This window comes from Polyodon spathula, chromosome 6, assembly GCF_017654505.1.
Source record: "Polyodon spathula isolate WHYD16114869_AA chromosome 6, ASM1765450v1, whole genome shotgun sequence".
Classification (NCBI taxonomy): Eukaryota; Metazoa; Chordata; class Actinopteri; order Acipenseriformes; family Polyodontidae; genus Polyodon; species Polyodon spathula.
The window spans coordinates 10,049,930-10,064,903 of NC_054539.1; the positions used below are offsets into that span (position 1 = coordinate 10,049,930).

General features: G+C 36.6%; 1 protein-coding gene across 14 annotated transcripts in view; it reads right to left on the bottom strand.

Moving 5' to 3' along the window:
• LOC121316827 (regulating synaptic membrane exocytosis protein 1-like) overlaps positions 1-11,322 on the bottom strand; it is a 127,817-nt gene extending 116,495 nt beyond the window's left edge. For 7 of the 14 annotated variants that reach the window (XM_041252061.1, XM_041252059.1, XM_041252060.1 and 4 more), the window contains exon 1: positions 6,743-7,288. In XM_041252061.1, coding sequence (XP_041107995.1) covers positions 6,743-6,903 — 161 coding nt within the window. In that variant the 5' untranslated portion in view covers positions 6,904-7,288. Of the gene's footprint in view, positions 1-6,742; positions 7,290-11,088 lie in introns of those variants that run through there. The other 7 variants (XM_041252056.1, XM_041252063.1, XM_041252055.1 and 4 more) reach the window with 3 other exon arrangements.
• Positions 11,323-14,974: the final 3,652 nt, after the last annotated feature.

Sequence of the window (14,974 nt, forward strand, 5' to 3'; positions counted from 1 at the left end):
AACGAGAACATTTTCTAGGTGAAAGACTCTGCTGAGCCAAGAGAAGTACAACAGCATACTCACCACAGGTGACTCATTTTTCTTTGATATTTATGGTGAATGTGACTCATTATTACTGTGAATGGCTTTAGCGTAATTAAAAGCATCTTCATTTGCTAAGGATAAGCTAAAGAAACAGTGCCCACGTACCATATATTTTAAAATAATTTTTACAACACGCCTATCAATAATTTGCCAAAGATCGTTTTTTTTAGTCCTCCCTGGGCCTGCAAAAATTTAACTAAACTCAAATGCTGCTCATTAGGAATGTCGTCATGATCTACAAAGAATGCATGCATCAGGTGTGGGAGATTTGCAGTTGATTGTTCATTCAACAGCAACGCATATAAAGAGAAATTCTTCACCTGAATGTGAACATGACACAGTGACCCAGTGGAGCTGGCTTGTGGCGTGGGAATGCAGTTGAGTTGTGATGAGCTACTTTTAAGTATTATATTACATAAAGATGTAACCTGATGCAGTGGTATTTTAAATGTAATAATTGTATGATTTTGTTAATTATAGCCACGACCCTCTACATAGTATTTCGATACTCTGGAGGATATTTTCCGTAACTGCAAACTGAACCAGAACTGTGACAACCTCCTAAGTACAGGAGTTCTTTAACTGCTGCTTTAGTTCATGTTAGAACTAGGGTGATTGTGTGATGTTTGTGGAGAACACATGCACACGCATTTGTAGATAAGTGCAATGGCTACTTAGCCACTCTGCAAAATGTTCTGCAGTAAAAACTAAAAATGTTGAGTAAATTATGGGAAGCGATGACATCTTTCGAAATCGGTGTTTCTGGGAAGTATTTAAATCGAGCAAATTGAGAGCACATAGTGTACGCATAAATTAAAACCCTGATATCTAATTCAGTTTGTGAAATGTTTTTTGTGTAATATCGCAGTTTTTAGAACTAACTTACATTTCATATGAACGTGTTAAGTGGTTCTTTTTTTTTTTTAGTACTACCCTTTTTAAATGTGCTTTACCATGAGAAGAAAACTGAAAGAAAAGTATCATAAGTGAAGCAGACATGCTACAAAAATATTATTTATTTATTAACTGTGTGATTCATATTGTTAGCAAAGCAGTTAATTTCTATCTTCTATAATTACACAGCAGTAGTCTGTGTAAACATTGTTTTGGTTAATCATTACACTAGATAAATATGATGCTGGTGTTATTTGTGAAATAAACAGATGTTAGATTCACTATTTTAAATATATAACATATTACATGTTTTATTTTGTATATATCTATATACAAGCTAATTCACTGACATATTTTCTTCAGCTTTCTTCTACCTATAGAAGGCAGAAGTTGAAACATGAGAGTTTAATGAACACATCTGTTAAACAGTCACCTCTACTCTCCATATACATGTCCATCTTCTGTGACTGTTTTGTATCCTACAGGATCCAAATACACATTCAAAGATAGTGTTGTTGCCTGTTATTAACTAGCTTGGTTTTGACATATGCAGGTATACTGTATGTATATATTTTAATGAAACAAACAGACTACCAGTAACACAACACAATCACACCAATTCAATGAACCTGCACATTTTTTAAGTTCAAAGACTCAGTCCTCAGTCTACTTGGATGTGCAGCCACTTTTTTCCCCTGATGTTCATTAAAATCAACACATTCTGCAGAAAAAATAAATAAATTAAATTAAATGTTCTATAAAATTGCATTTGTGCGAGATGGATTGCAATTTACATCTTAAACAGATTTCTGCACTAACAGGGGCTAAATATCAGGCCTTAAGGTTTCAAATGCTATTTAAAAAAAACGATTTCCGGGTTAACACCCGTTTCCACCAAGTTTACATTATAAACATGTCCACAGTTTCAGCAATGAATGACTGCTGAAGGGTATTCAGGATATTCAATTAGGAATATAAAGTGCATGTATATATATATGGCCAACTTAAGACCCCCACCCCCTCCCGGGCGGCGCTCGACCAATTGTGACCAGCCACCCCCTGGGAACTCCCATCCATGGTCGGCAGTGGAATAGCCTGAATTCGAACCGGCGACATCTAGGCTGTAGGGCGCATCCTGCACTCCATGCAGAGTGCCTTTACCGGATGCACCACAGGAGCCCCAAGACACACTTTTTGAACCATTTTTTGCTTCCAAAAATATCCTGCGTCTTGAATTGGAGTACAGTATAGTGATGCAGGTATTAAAATTACCAACAAAAGACATGACTACCCGAGTACACAAACAGCAACGTGACTGGCTGCCAAGAAAAGACGAACCAAACTTCCTGAGGAATTCCAAGATAAACATTTGCAATTTCAGCATTTCTAACAAACAGTACCAGATTAGACAGACTTGAAATACTGATCAGACCCCCGTATTTTTAGACATGCCAAGCAATACCACAGTCCACAAATTGGGTGAAAACAGGTCCGAGTACTCTCCATATGCATATGTTATGTTATGTTATGTTGGTATTGTGCATACCGTTCTGACTGTTGTGTTTGCAATGCAGTTAATGCTGTTGTGGTTGCTGGGTTACATGTTGCCTGATGCTGTGTGGTGCTTGCTGTTGCCAGGATGTGTGATGCCGTAAGTGAGTGGTGCTATGTGTACGACACAGACGCCATCTTAAGTACTATACAGAACAATAAACAAGCTCCGTGGTTAATCTACAACAACACTGTTTTGTGTCAATTTTGTACGATACAACAGTGTAATTGAGGTTGCATCTTTGTGAATGCATATTTATTTGATGTTTTATTTTTTCCTCTAATTGAGGGTGGTAAATTTGGGCTGCGTCCGAAATTTTTGGAGAACACCTTACGCGATAAATAAACTACAAACCGAAAAGGAATTAACTCCCACCATTTAAACCCGACGAAGGTGTTGGGCTTTAAGTGCCCACAGAATTTAAGCTTCCTCAGGAAATACGGATATATATATATATATAATATATATATATATATCACACACACACACACACACATGCTCAAGCTGCCCTAAGTATTCAGACAGATACCTTAAATATAACCCATTTACTGCCAATGCAAAACCAATGGGTGAGACATTTGTTCTACATTTTACAACAGACATGCGTTTTTGACATTGGCAGTCAGGGATGGTTGGCCTTGGCACCAGATGCCGTTGAAGCCTTAGAGTTCACAAAGAATGACCTTGCTTCTTCATCTCAGCCAAAAGGGTGATGATTTACAACACAGTACCCATGTGACTCAAAGATTCCACTTCTGAAGGCTTAGAGCCTTATAAACATCATGTATTGCATGATCATGAAAATCAACATGGCAACAGATTTCCAAGGATGGGCAGGTAATATCAGGTGTTGAAGGTGTTGAATTTATTCAGGCTATGAGGATCTAAAAACTACTGTATTACAGTACATGATCAAAACTGCTTACGAGGGCTGCCCAAAAGGACCATCTAAAAATAGATGGTCTTTGTATGTAACGTACAGTATATGCCTTGTTCATACCTATCTCTACAGGTATGTTAGGTTTCAATCAGCCTTCACTTACTATACGCTTTGCTTCTCAATAAAATAATATTAAAATGCTGTTTTAAAATGGGATGTAAGATAGTTTAGATTCAGAAACAATAGTGCACCATAGTGGTCACTGAAGACAAGGTTATACAGGTTTGACTCTGATGAAATATTAACTAAAAACAAAAACACTTTAAAATAATGGCAGCAAATTCATAATGAATTCCAGCTGAATACCACAGAAATGACACCTGCTTATCTTATGGACTTCCTCTGAGTTTTGAAGTCATTCATTTTGAATTCAGCTCTGTTAATTCATGTGGATTTGTTTAGCCATATTCATGTTTCTTTGTAACAAATGATGTTGATCACATGTATAAGTCACACACTCATATATGAAATAACACTTCTAACAAGCTCCTGGTGGGCGCATGAATGCAAGCCTTATACATGTGCTCAAAATAATTTGTTACAAAGAAACATGGAATAAACACAGGTAATTAAATCCATATTAATTAATAGGGCTGAATTCAGAATTAATTACTTCAGAATTCAGAGGAAATGCATAAGATATTCAGGTGTAAATCCTGTTGTATTCAGCCAAACTTCATTATAAATCTGCAGCCATTATTTTAAAGAGTTACCTTTTAAATAATACTACAGTCTTATATGATGCTGGCAACAGATGGCCTCAATCTAACTTCAAATCAATATCAGTAACAGTATCGGGCCCCATCTACAAAGATTCAGCATACAAGTTATTATAAAAATGTCTGTTTTTATGAATAACATGCAGTTTGATATTCATCAAACCATTATAGACGATCCCTAAAGCAAGCAACGTTTGAACAGCAAACTGTTTGTTTGACCAGAACTGACTAGCAGAGTACAATAAAGCTGAACACATCAAAAAGAAACACAAGATGCAATGTTCCTGTTCCTACATACTGTATGTTGCTAAACTGATGCAAAGGAGTGCTTCAAATAGAGCACCTTTCACACTGGCATGCTCTATCCAGGTCAGAACCTACCCAGGTCAGGACCCAGTGTCATGCAGGTCAGCTATGCAATTTCACACTGCTTTTGATAAAGCAGGAGCAAGAACACAACACGTATATCAATGCCCCAGAAGCAGCTTGTTACAGGCACTTCCATCCAAGCTTCTCTAGATTGAACTGTGGGCCCAAATGCTGATTTGAGCAAATGTTTCTTCATCCCTGCTGCAATCTGGCTCATGCTGTGTCTCAAGCAACAAAAATATGGCTAAACTGAATAAACAGAAATGTTCCTTGCGGCAGTGAAACCTTCATACAGGCGCGGCTGTTTGTTATTTCGTCCGCCGTCATGCATTTTGTCTCACTCAACCCGGGTCAAAGCGTGTCGACCCACATCCTGAGGTGGGTCGCTGTGACCCAGGTTAACCCGGGTACAACCCAGGTACGTGGTTTCACACTACACGGGATTGTGACCTGGGTAGCCAGAACCCAGGTCCGGGCCCGGGTAGAAGTGCCAGTGTGAAAGGGGTTTAGGATTAATACATGTGCCTGCCAAAGTCTCTAAGATAGAAGTTATTGATTTTTTGTTTATTAGATTTTGGACATAATTAGAAAAAAAAATGTAGATGGATAATAGGTGTAAACTGAATTATATCAAAACGTGTGAAGACTCTACTGTATTGCAACCATATAAGAAAATACATGTTATGTTTTTTACATTTTATGTTAACGATGATGCCACATTAAAAAAAAAAAAAAAAAAAAAAAAAACTCTGTAAGTCTAAGTTATTTTGGACGTGTGTCTTTTGATCAAAATATATACCGCACTGTTCCAAATTCACAATAACCCTTTTTCTTCTATGGTCTTGTCCATTTTTTTTTAAAGCCTATTGTCATTTCTTGATATATCAGATTTTGCATAAGCTATTCCACAGACGCTAAGTCTACAGTGGTATATGTTGTTTAGGTGAGCGATGAACCATGCAAACTAGGTAACATTGCATTTGATTACAAGCCTATACTGTACAGAATAAGAATTAAAAAAAAAAAAACAACAAAAAAAGCAAGACTACTAATATGTATGCACCAAAACCTGGAAACAACGCAGGCTGGAAGTCAATATATGATCTTGCATGAAAAATATGAGCATTGCTGTATGTACTACAAATACAAAAAAAAAAAAAAAAAAGAATGTATTTTCCTAATTAATATACTTTTTTTTTCCCCCACAGGTCCCAGAAATGTATTGAAAAAGTAGTTGCCAACACCAAGCACCTAAATTATTAACCACACCCCACATCTTGAAAAAAGGAACATCATGGAATCCACCTCGAGAATATGTTGGCACAAGACCATGCATGAACCATAGCAGTAGAAGAAATGTAAAGCAACAGATTTCCGTCTAGCGTTCCTTCAAACACCGATGTCGAAAGCAATGCATGTGTAAATGCATTAGTAATTACTCTCATACACATTCATGATTTCCTGCTTTGCAAATAAAACTAAATACAGCGGGCTTTGCAGTCACAAACTACACTGGTCAGCGCCTAGAATCGTTGAGGGGAAGTCGAAAAATATAATCGATTATTATATTTAAAAGAATACTCATTTTATATACAACGTTGAATTTGAGTTTGTAGTTCTTTGATTTTTTTGTGAAGCGTTGATCACACCCCCTATTCTTCAATACACCTGTGAATATCATCACCCTAGGTTACTGCTTCTCAGTTCAAATATAATGTTACTTGGACAGAAAGCTCCGAGGCTAACCGTCATAATTAATAGACTAAACCTTTATTATTTTTAAAGAGAAACAAATATCTATCTGAGGCAAGGAGTAGCCTGTGTAAAAATGTACATGTTTTTCCCCATTGAACAAATAAACAAATCTTACAGCAATCTTAACACATATAACTTAACATAAATGTTAATTGTGGCCAATGTAATATGTAAATTAAAATTTAAAAAAACAACAAAAAAAGCATCTATAGACATTCAGACTCTCAATATTTCTAAATGGAAAAAAAAAAACCGTTGACACAGAAACATAGCGCACCTAAAACGCGGCGATATCGGGCATGTTAAGTTATTAAAGTAAATATGAGAATATATTTAAATCAAATAAATATTGGCAAGGCATATCTGATTCACCTTACTTCAATGCGAGCACAGGGATACAAGCAAATCAAATCATGTCGTTTTTCTTACTTTAACATGGCTTCTTCTTTGTCCTCCTCTTGCTTCTGTCTAACCATCACAGCCATTATAATAGATCTCTCTTCCTCCGTCAGATGGCTAAGGTCTGGAAGATCTTCCATCAGAGGCGCGGTAGGTGGGCGAGGGCCGCGGGGCCCCAGTGAAGTAGACATGTTTTACCCTTTCCTTATCGTGCCTTTTTTATTTGTGCAAACCCACTTTTTACAGTACAGTCCATGGACTGAGCAGCAGTTCTTGGAAATAGTGCAAGCCTTTCATGACAGCGTGCACCCACCTTTGTGCTTTGTTTCAATTCGGGTTTCCTTCCCACCCCCTTCAATTACTGGTAGCCCATCTTAACGGGGAGATAATAATATACAGTAAATCAGCGACGCCTGGGTTTGGCTGCTGTAAAATCTCTCCACCGCTAGGTTCAGGTTTGGTGTTTGATGTTGGCTAGGCGGAGTCTGTGCAGCGCTCTGCTCTTTGCTGCTGCCGATGCTGCTGTCAGGGAGGTGGAACACAGTCAATGGGACCGCAGCCCCCAAGCGTGCCCCCCTACTTTACACAGGCACACGCTCACACATTTCAGAATGGGGTTCCGCCGCGTTCACGCGGGGAGCCACTGTATCCCCTTGCTATGCCCGTACCATACCCTACCCTACCAGTTTGGGCTCGCTCACAAAGACATGTCAGGTGAAAAGTACACCATCACGTCCCAACATTCGTGCGCGCTCCCTGTTCTACTCTTTGCTCTTACTCATTCACGATATGAGCCAAAGGCGATGTTGGCTGCTGAACCCAGTCACTGACAAAACAAATACTGCACCATGCAATGCCTTCAGGTTTTCTATAGTCTATACCCTTTACAGTTGCAAGCTGTAACATTCAGGACTCGGCTACAGCATATATTTAGTAATTGTGATGAATCATTTCACCATCGCTATTTCATAATAATAATAATAATAATAATAATAATAATAAAAGTTATGTATTTATGTGTATCTAACCCTGTGTGAGCTACATTTAAAGAAATTTTTTTGCACAATAAATAATTGCTAAAAATATACATGCAACATTTAGGCTATCAAAAATCAAATGGTGTGATGTGAATTTATTGCATGGGGTGCTGAATGAACATTTATTACATAGCCTATTATCAAATATTAGTCTCGTGGCAAATGTTCTCCAACGTACTGTTGTCTTAAGAAAAGATGCTTCTTGCACTTATTATATTGAACCACAGTGGTCCCATTTGACCTTTTCAGGAACCTGTAATATCCCAGGCTGGGGATACTAATCAGTTCCTGTCCCAGTTATATATAATTGTTTTAGATTTCTATAACCATTTGCTTTATTTTTGTTTTAGTGTTTTGTTAAGAGTAACTATTGGAGGGTTTTAAACATCCTTGTGATTTTGGCTTCATCATATGATTATGCAGGACAGGTCTGGTTCTTAGCAGAAACCTGCACATGTGTCTTGTTGACTAAAAGACAGACAAGTGGCAAAAGTTGCTGTTTAAGATAATAAAACAGATCAACACATCAACACTGTATTTAAGGTCCAATCAAATACGAATTTGAAAAGCAACAGGTGACCTGGGACTGTTTCAAAATGCAAGTTTGTTAGGAATTGCATTTGATCTACACACATTTTAGGGTTAAAAATCGATTATGCATCAGCAAAATCTGCTGAAACTATTTTAAGCATTAACAGAAATCAGTAGGAAATAAATCACCGCGGTTGATTGATGCAGACCTACATCGACTTACAGAGAATTCCGAGGTAACTTTCAGCTTTGTTTAAAGGCTGCATTGAATGCAAACAATCCATGTCGCTAAACTGCATACTGCACATATCTAGGAAAGACACAATAAAGAATATTAAGGTTTACATTTGACAAATAAATCTCTCGAAAGGCCAAGTTCTTATGTACATTACCTATCACATAACTCTCAATCAGATTTTTTTTTTTTTTTTTTTAAATACATATAAACCACAACAAAGTACATAAATCACGCTGGCGAGTTTTACAGCACACCCAATCTATATACTAACCATATATAAACTAAATTTGCATGTGTACAGAGGTGGTATAAGAAAGTGCTACGTCATCAGACTTGATCCGTGTGACGTTAGAAAGCGATATGTTATAACACTGAAAATCGTATGCTGTCAGATTTTGGTACACGTGCTATCAATTGCGATCTGATGGGTGTTTTCCTATTGTCAAACTGAGGTACATTTACAATTAATGATACCTTTTTTTGCAAACTTAAACTGGAAACAGACAATCAATTTCTCTAGAAATAATAGTAATATAAAAAAAAAAAATACTACGAAGACGACAAAATGAAAAGTCCACCGCAAAGCTGCATACATATTCATATACTATTTTCTTAATGGTGGACACATATGACAAATTACATCAACAACGATGTAAAAGACTGGAAAATATAATAAATTAAATTAAAAATATTTTTTAAAAATGGCCGAAAGCAGCATAAGGTACCAGATTTGAATGGGTGCTTCCCTACTTTCTTAGAGGATTTGTTTAGGCATGCGCGAGCAAGAGCAGTATGCTACCACTTTTTACCGTGTACTTGAAAATAACATTGCACCTGTGCCACACACTGAGTTTAACTCACGGGATGGTGAATCTGATTAATACCTTACATTAAACGGTTTGTCTTATTTTGCCAACCTTTTTTTAAGTTATATTATTTATAATTAATCTTCAGAGACTTTTTTTTTTTTTTTTTTTTTTTTTTTTTACTTCGATGCTACCACACTCCTCGTTTCCCGGTGATCTTTTGAAATTTCAGTCAATTGATCATTGCATGTTTGTCTTGGGCGTTTTAGACACATGTATTAACTTTTTATATCACTTTGAAGACGACAGTTCATGATTTGTGTTTCCGAGTGGTGTCTCTAGGGGTCAATATAAAACACTAGCTTTTACAATAGAAGTCTTTTATGACTCATGATTTGCAGTAATCGTTTCCTTTAAATGACTAAATGTGTTTTGTGGATATTGTTTTACGGATTTAAACCCGACAGAACTGATGCTCGCATTGACAGATGGAGAGGAGTCAGTATGCAGGGAAATAAGCAGAGTCAAACACAATTCAGCACCATGGATAGCACTGTGCATGGTCTCTACCCATTGCATACTGTGCGCCTTACAATTTGTGTAGTGCAGTTTATAAAGCAAGAAGAGAATACAGGGGTTGTTTCCTTCAAAAAAAGTGTACCACAAATGCCACTTTTGATTCCGAATGTTCCACGAAAAACTGGAGGCTAATCAGGAACAGCTTTTTTCCATGCTGTCAAACATTACCAATATGGACAAACTACAGGGGTCTTACGGTCTCTGAAACCCGTTTTTGACTGGAACAGAGGGTAAAATAGAATGGGTGAATTCATTAAATTTTTTTTGTAGCTTTAACATTCATGGTTTATCATCTATCCTTATAATTTTAGCTTTTTGTGATGGTGGTCCACTATGAAAGGCTCTGTATAAAATAAAGAGTGATTGATTGTTATGTCTATTTCTAAAACATAAATGAAAACAATTATTATAAATTTCTATAAATTACTATACATTTTTAAAAATGCTCTAAATAGAGGTTCAGTAATTTGATACTTTGCATTTAGAACCCAATATAAAGGTCCTATCAGATAAAATGTTATGTGTGTAGAACACATTCTATAGAAACCTCTGTTGTTCAAATAATTAGAGGAATTCCTAGGTGGCATGAATCACTAACTGAACAGTTCCTGGATTTTGTCGCTGGTTGTTTCATATACAGGAATGGTTCTTTGCATGTACAGTATATAACCTAAACAATATAATTGTTCAAGAGAAAGACCAAAGGAACTCTGTGGTTCTTTAAACTGTATTATGCTCAAGGAACCTTTGTTAGGGACTTTTTGTTAGACAAAGAGACCAGTTATTTATATTTTTATTACAGATATGCTTAGCCACAATTAAAACTCATACCAATTAAGCATAAAAATACATCTATTCTAACAATTAGATTTTATTTAAACCTCCTTTGTAGTAAATTGAAATTATTGTCTGTGCATATATATATATATATATATATATATATATATATATATATATATATATATATATATTATATATATACACACACACACACACATACATACACACACACAATACCAATGTATTCTTCTATTTGATTACAGAATTAAACAGTTGAAAAATAGCATAACACACAATTTATTAGTGCCAGTTTACTGCATTCTTCCATGATATAACCTTCTGTGTATCTTAGTTGGAAAAACAGCATAGCTTTTTGGCAATCCCACAATGACTTGTTTTCCTTACCTCCTCGACTCCAGGACCCCTCTCACTTTCCTTAGCATTGCATTAGTGTCACCTGCACTGAATAAGAACTGAATGTTGGCTCTTGAATGTTGGCATAAAGCTGTAAGCTGCACCACAAGCCAAGGTTGGTTTGACGATGGAAAGACAATGTACAAAGCAAAAATATAATGAACGAATCCTCCCATAATGCTTCATTTCCCATGGCACTGCCAATCCTTGATCCATACCCCTGACAACCTGGTCCTGCAGTAGTCTCCATCAGTTAATTGCGCCTCTCTTGTTATGAACTGCCTCCTCCCTCTGGGGTTTGTCAAACTCCAACACCTTATCCTTGGCCCAAACTACTTAGGCATGGGCATTGCTGGCATAATTGATTATATGTGCATGTATTATTTTCACAAACCATTCTTTATAAATTAGATGTTTTATTGTGATATGGGTATGAATAATGGGGGTTGCTACTTCAGCTTCAGAGGGATGGTAGAAATGCTGGGGAAAACAAGGTTATTCCATGTCATATAATCCAGTTCTGCTAAAATGTAGCCCTCATGCTCAATAGAAAGTATTAACTAGTCTTGAATGCCTGCTGTATGTGTTACACTATATATGTATGTATGTGTGTGTGAGATAACTCACTTTTTCTGGACCTTTTACACTGTCCTCTAGCACAAAAGAAAGTAAAACTTCCAGGAATGCAGTTTAAACAGGATGGTACCTGTGTGTTTATTATTTATAGTGCTTCAACAAAAAAACATCAAAAATAAACAAACAAACAAAAGCCTAACTCCTTAATGGATTACTAACTTTACAAGTAAGTATCCCTAACTAACAGTCTGGGCAGCTAAGCTGCTTACCGGCTCCAAAACACCAGGACTCTTAAGTCCTACCTTGCACAAAAGACTCAGTTTTTGTTTCCTTCACACAGCTCACTCTCCAACTCTCCTCAACAAACAGGTTGACCCTGCCCTTTTTAAAAGGCTCCCAATTCTTTAATTGAAGGCAGCTCTTGAAGCAATTACACAATCGCCTATTTTTAAATTATGCCATCTAAAATGGCTGCCCATCGGTCCTGTGTGTGTGTGTGTGTGTGTGTGTGTGTGTATATATATTATGTGTATATATATATATATATATATATATATATATATATATATATATATATATATATATATATATAATATATATATATAAATTGTATTAGTCATGCCAGTTCCAAGAACCTGGCACCTGAATTAATTTGCCTATAAAACTCAGCCGTTAATAAACATTTTAAAATGAAATTTGGCATACATATTGTATAATAGATGCAGATACTGCAATATGATTAATGGATGATAAATTAGTAGTGTAATTTTGATATGCGGCCAAGCTACTAAACACTCCTCCTTGCCAGTGTCTGAACGTGAACTGTACGATGTATTAACAGCAAGGAAATAATTGTATTAGTCCTATGTAGGTCTGCTGCTTAATAGACTTCCAAATTATACCACAGAAAACAATTTCCTACTCCTCCTAATTTTGTATTTGCTGGTGTGGCAGGGGATAAATGTCACTGGCATATATATTCATTGTATGGAAAAGTGGTGGGACCTAATGAAAAAATAACCGTTCCCCCATCACATTGTTTAAATCTGACAATATCAAACAGATAGTTAATACATACAATTAACTTTCAAACAATAACAACTACAGCTTTGTGTTACACTGGCCAAATGGCAACTTTTCACCCACTTTCTATACTCGTTCGGGTGCATGTTTTTTTGACTGATCCATTCTACAACCAGACAAAGTTTTCACATATGAATGCATTAATTGTGTGAATGCTACTTGTAAAAAGAAAATGCTATAAGTACAATGTAGGAGATGTTCTTCCAGTTTGGCAAGGATAGTGTTAATACTATCCCTGCCAAATACACATGCAGACTGGCTGAGACTTAATTAACAATGAGCCCAGCCACAGGTGTATATAAGGAGCACTGCACAGCCCTCATAGCACTACATCGCACCCAAACCAAGGACTATAATTCTCCTTTTATTTCGTGGACTGAAAGCAGTTAACTACTTCCAGAACAACCAGAGATGATTACTGCTGTGCCTGCTTCCAAGTATACCACTTGTTAAAAACCTTGCTCGGCCTTTGCTAGTGTGTACATAGATGTACCACATTTAAATACGTAGTACCCTTTATTTGATGAACATTTATTTTGTTTTTGTTTGTAAATAAATATGCACAAGTGTTTAAACTGCCTCCTTTGCCTGCTATTTTTACAGCAGTTTCAGGCTGCACCACAGCGCTGCCCATTCCCAAGGTCATATACGTGAATGGTTCATATGTATTGAGAAAAAAAAGAGGATTCATCACTTGTCTGAATAATCGAAGGAATTGTTCAAAAGAAATCACAGGCCTTTTTCACTCTGCTGCTGGTAACATAATATATTAATTAAAAAATGCAGACAATTACAAAAAATTGATAGTTAGTTTTTACACATTAATTTAAAACCCCTTTTTGTTTTTTATATACAAATACAGACTTTTCCTGTTTAATGATTTGTGATTAGTGTCTGGAATTATAAAACTGTTTAATCTTAACCTAGCTGTAGATTTAAAAGCATGCCCTGTGTAGGTGTACACTGTTTTGCTCAGAAGATGACACACCAGAAACACCATCACTTGCTAAGTGCCTCAAGTGCTTACAATACAAACACACGCTCTTACCTGGGATTGGCGTACTTCTCTAGTATCAAAGCGGTGGTAAGCGCTCATCTGATTAGTGCTGGACAGCTGGTTTGCTATTCTGCAACAGGGAGGGTAAGGAATAGGCTTGCAGAATTCCATGTTGTTAAACAGCGTGAGTGTGTTACAACAGGCCATTGGTTCCTGGAAGAGCGATCCGATTTCTTGAGTTAATGGCCTGTACGCATAAAACCTACCGTCTCCTTTATCATGCCAGTAATAGTGTTTAATATAACAGCATTTCATCGGGTGATGCATAAACGCCATTTCCTGTCAAAAAACATCACTCATCGCGACATTAGAGTAATGCACCCTTAGAGACCAATTTTCTCATTAACATATTTGTCCGATTCATAAATCTGTATTGTGCCGTTAATTGACCCTTACCGGCATCATAATTAACACGTGCCTCAGACCAAGCAGAGAATGAGATGTGTCTTAAGGATATAATTTCCTAACATTTTCTGCACTTAAGAACATGTATTTAAGTCAACAGTAACAATAAAAAAAAAGTCTATGTTTAATTACCGGTATCTAATAATTGCATCATATAAGTATTTTGTTATTTTTTAACATGCATTAAATTGCATTGTTAACTTGTCTAACAAGATAGTCTACTTACTGGTTGGAAAACATAAAAATCAGGTTTGTAGACTATTCTTTGCTCTAAGAGGAGAAAATGGCAGGCTTCATGTGCTTGTGTGGACTGTACACCAAGAGGAGGGAGATATCTTGGAAAATGATCCAGAAGAGCGATATGATCCTGCAGATCTGTGCTGCTACTTGACCCTTTGGATTACTCGAATGTGATTCGTAACAGGTAACGATCTAACAGGAGAACAATTATTCCCCTTTGTGGTAAACTAGAACATGAATTGAAGAGTGGAACTGCTAGAAACAAGGCTGTCCCTGTAACAAAAACTAGAACATGAATTTGAAGAGTGGAACTGCTAGAAACAAGGCTGTCCCTGTAACAAAAACTAGAACATGAATTGAAGAGTGGAACTGCTAGAAACAAGGCTGTCCCTGTAACAAAAACTAGAACATGAACTGAAGAGTGGAAACAGGGTTAATAACTAGATAGGCACTCTAATGTGAACTTTAGTGCCATGAGTAAACAATGGTTCAGGGGACAATTAACATTTTGGTACT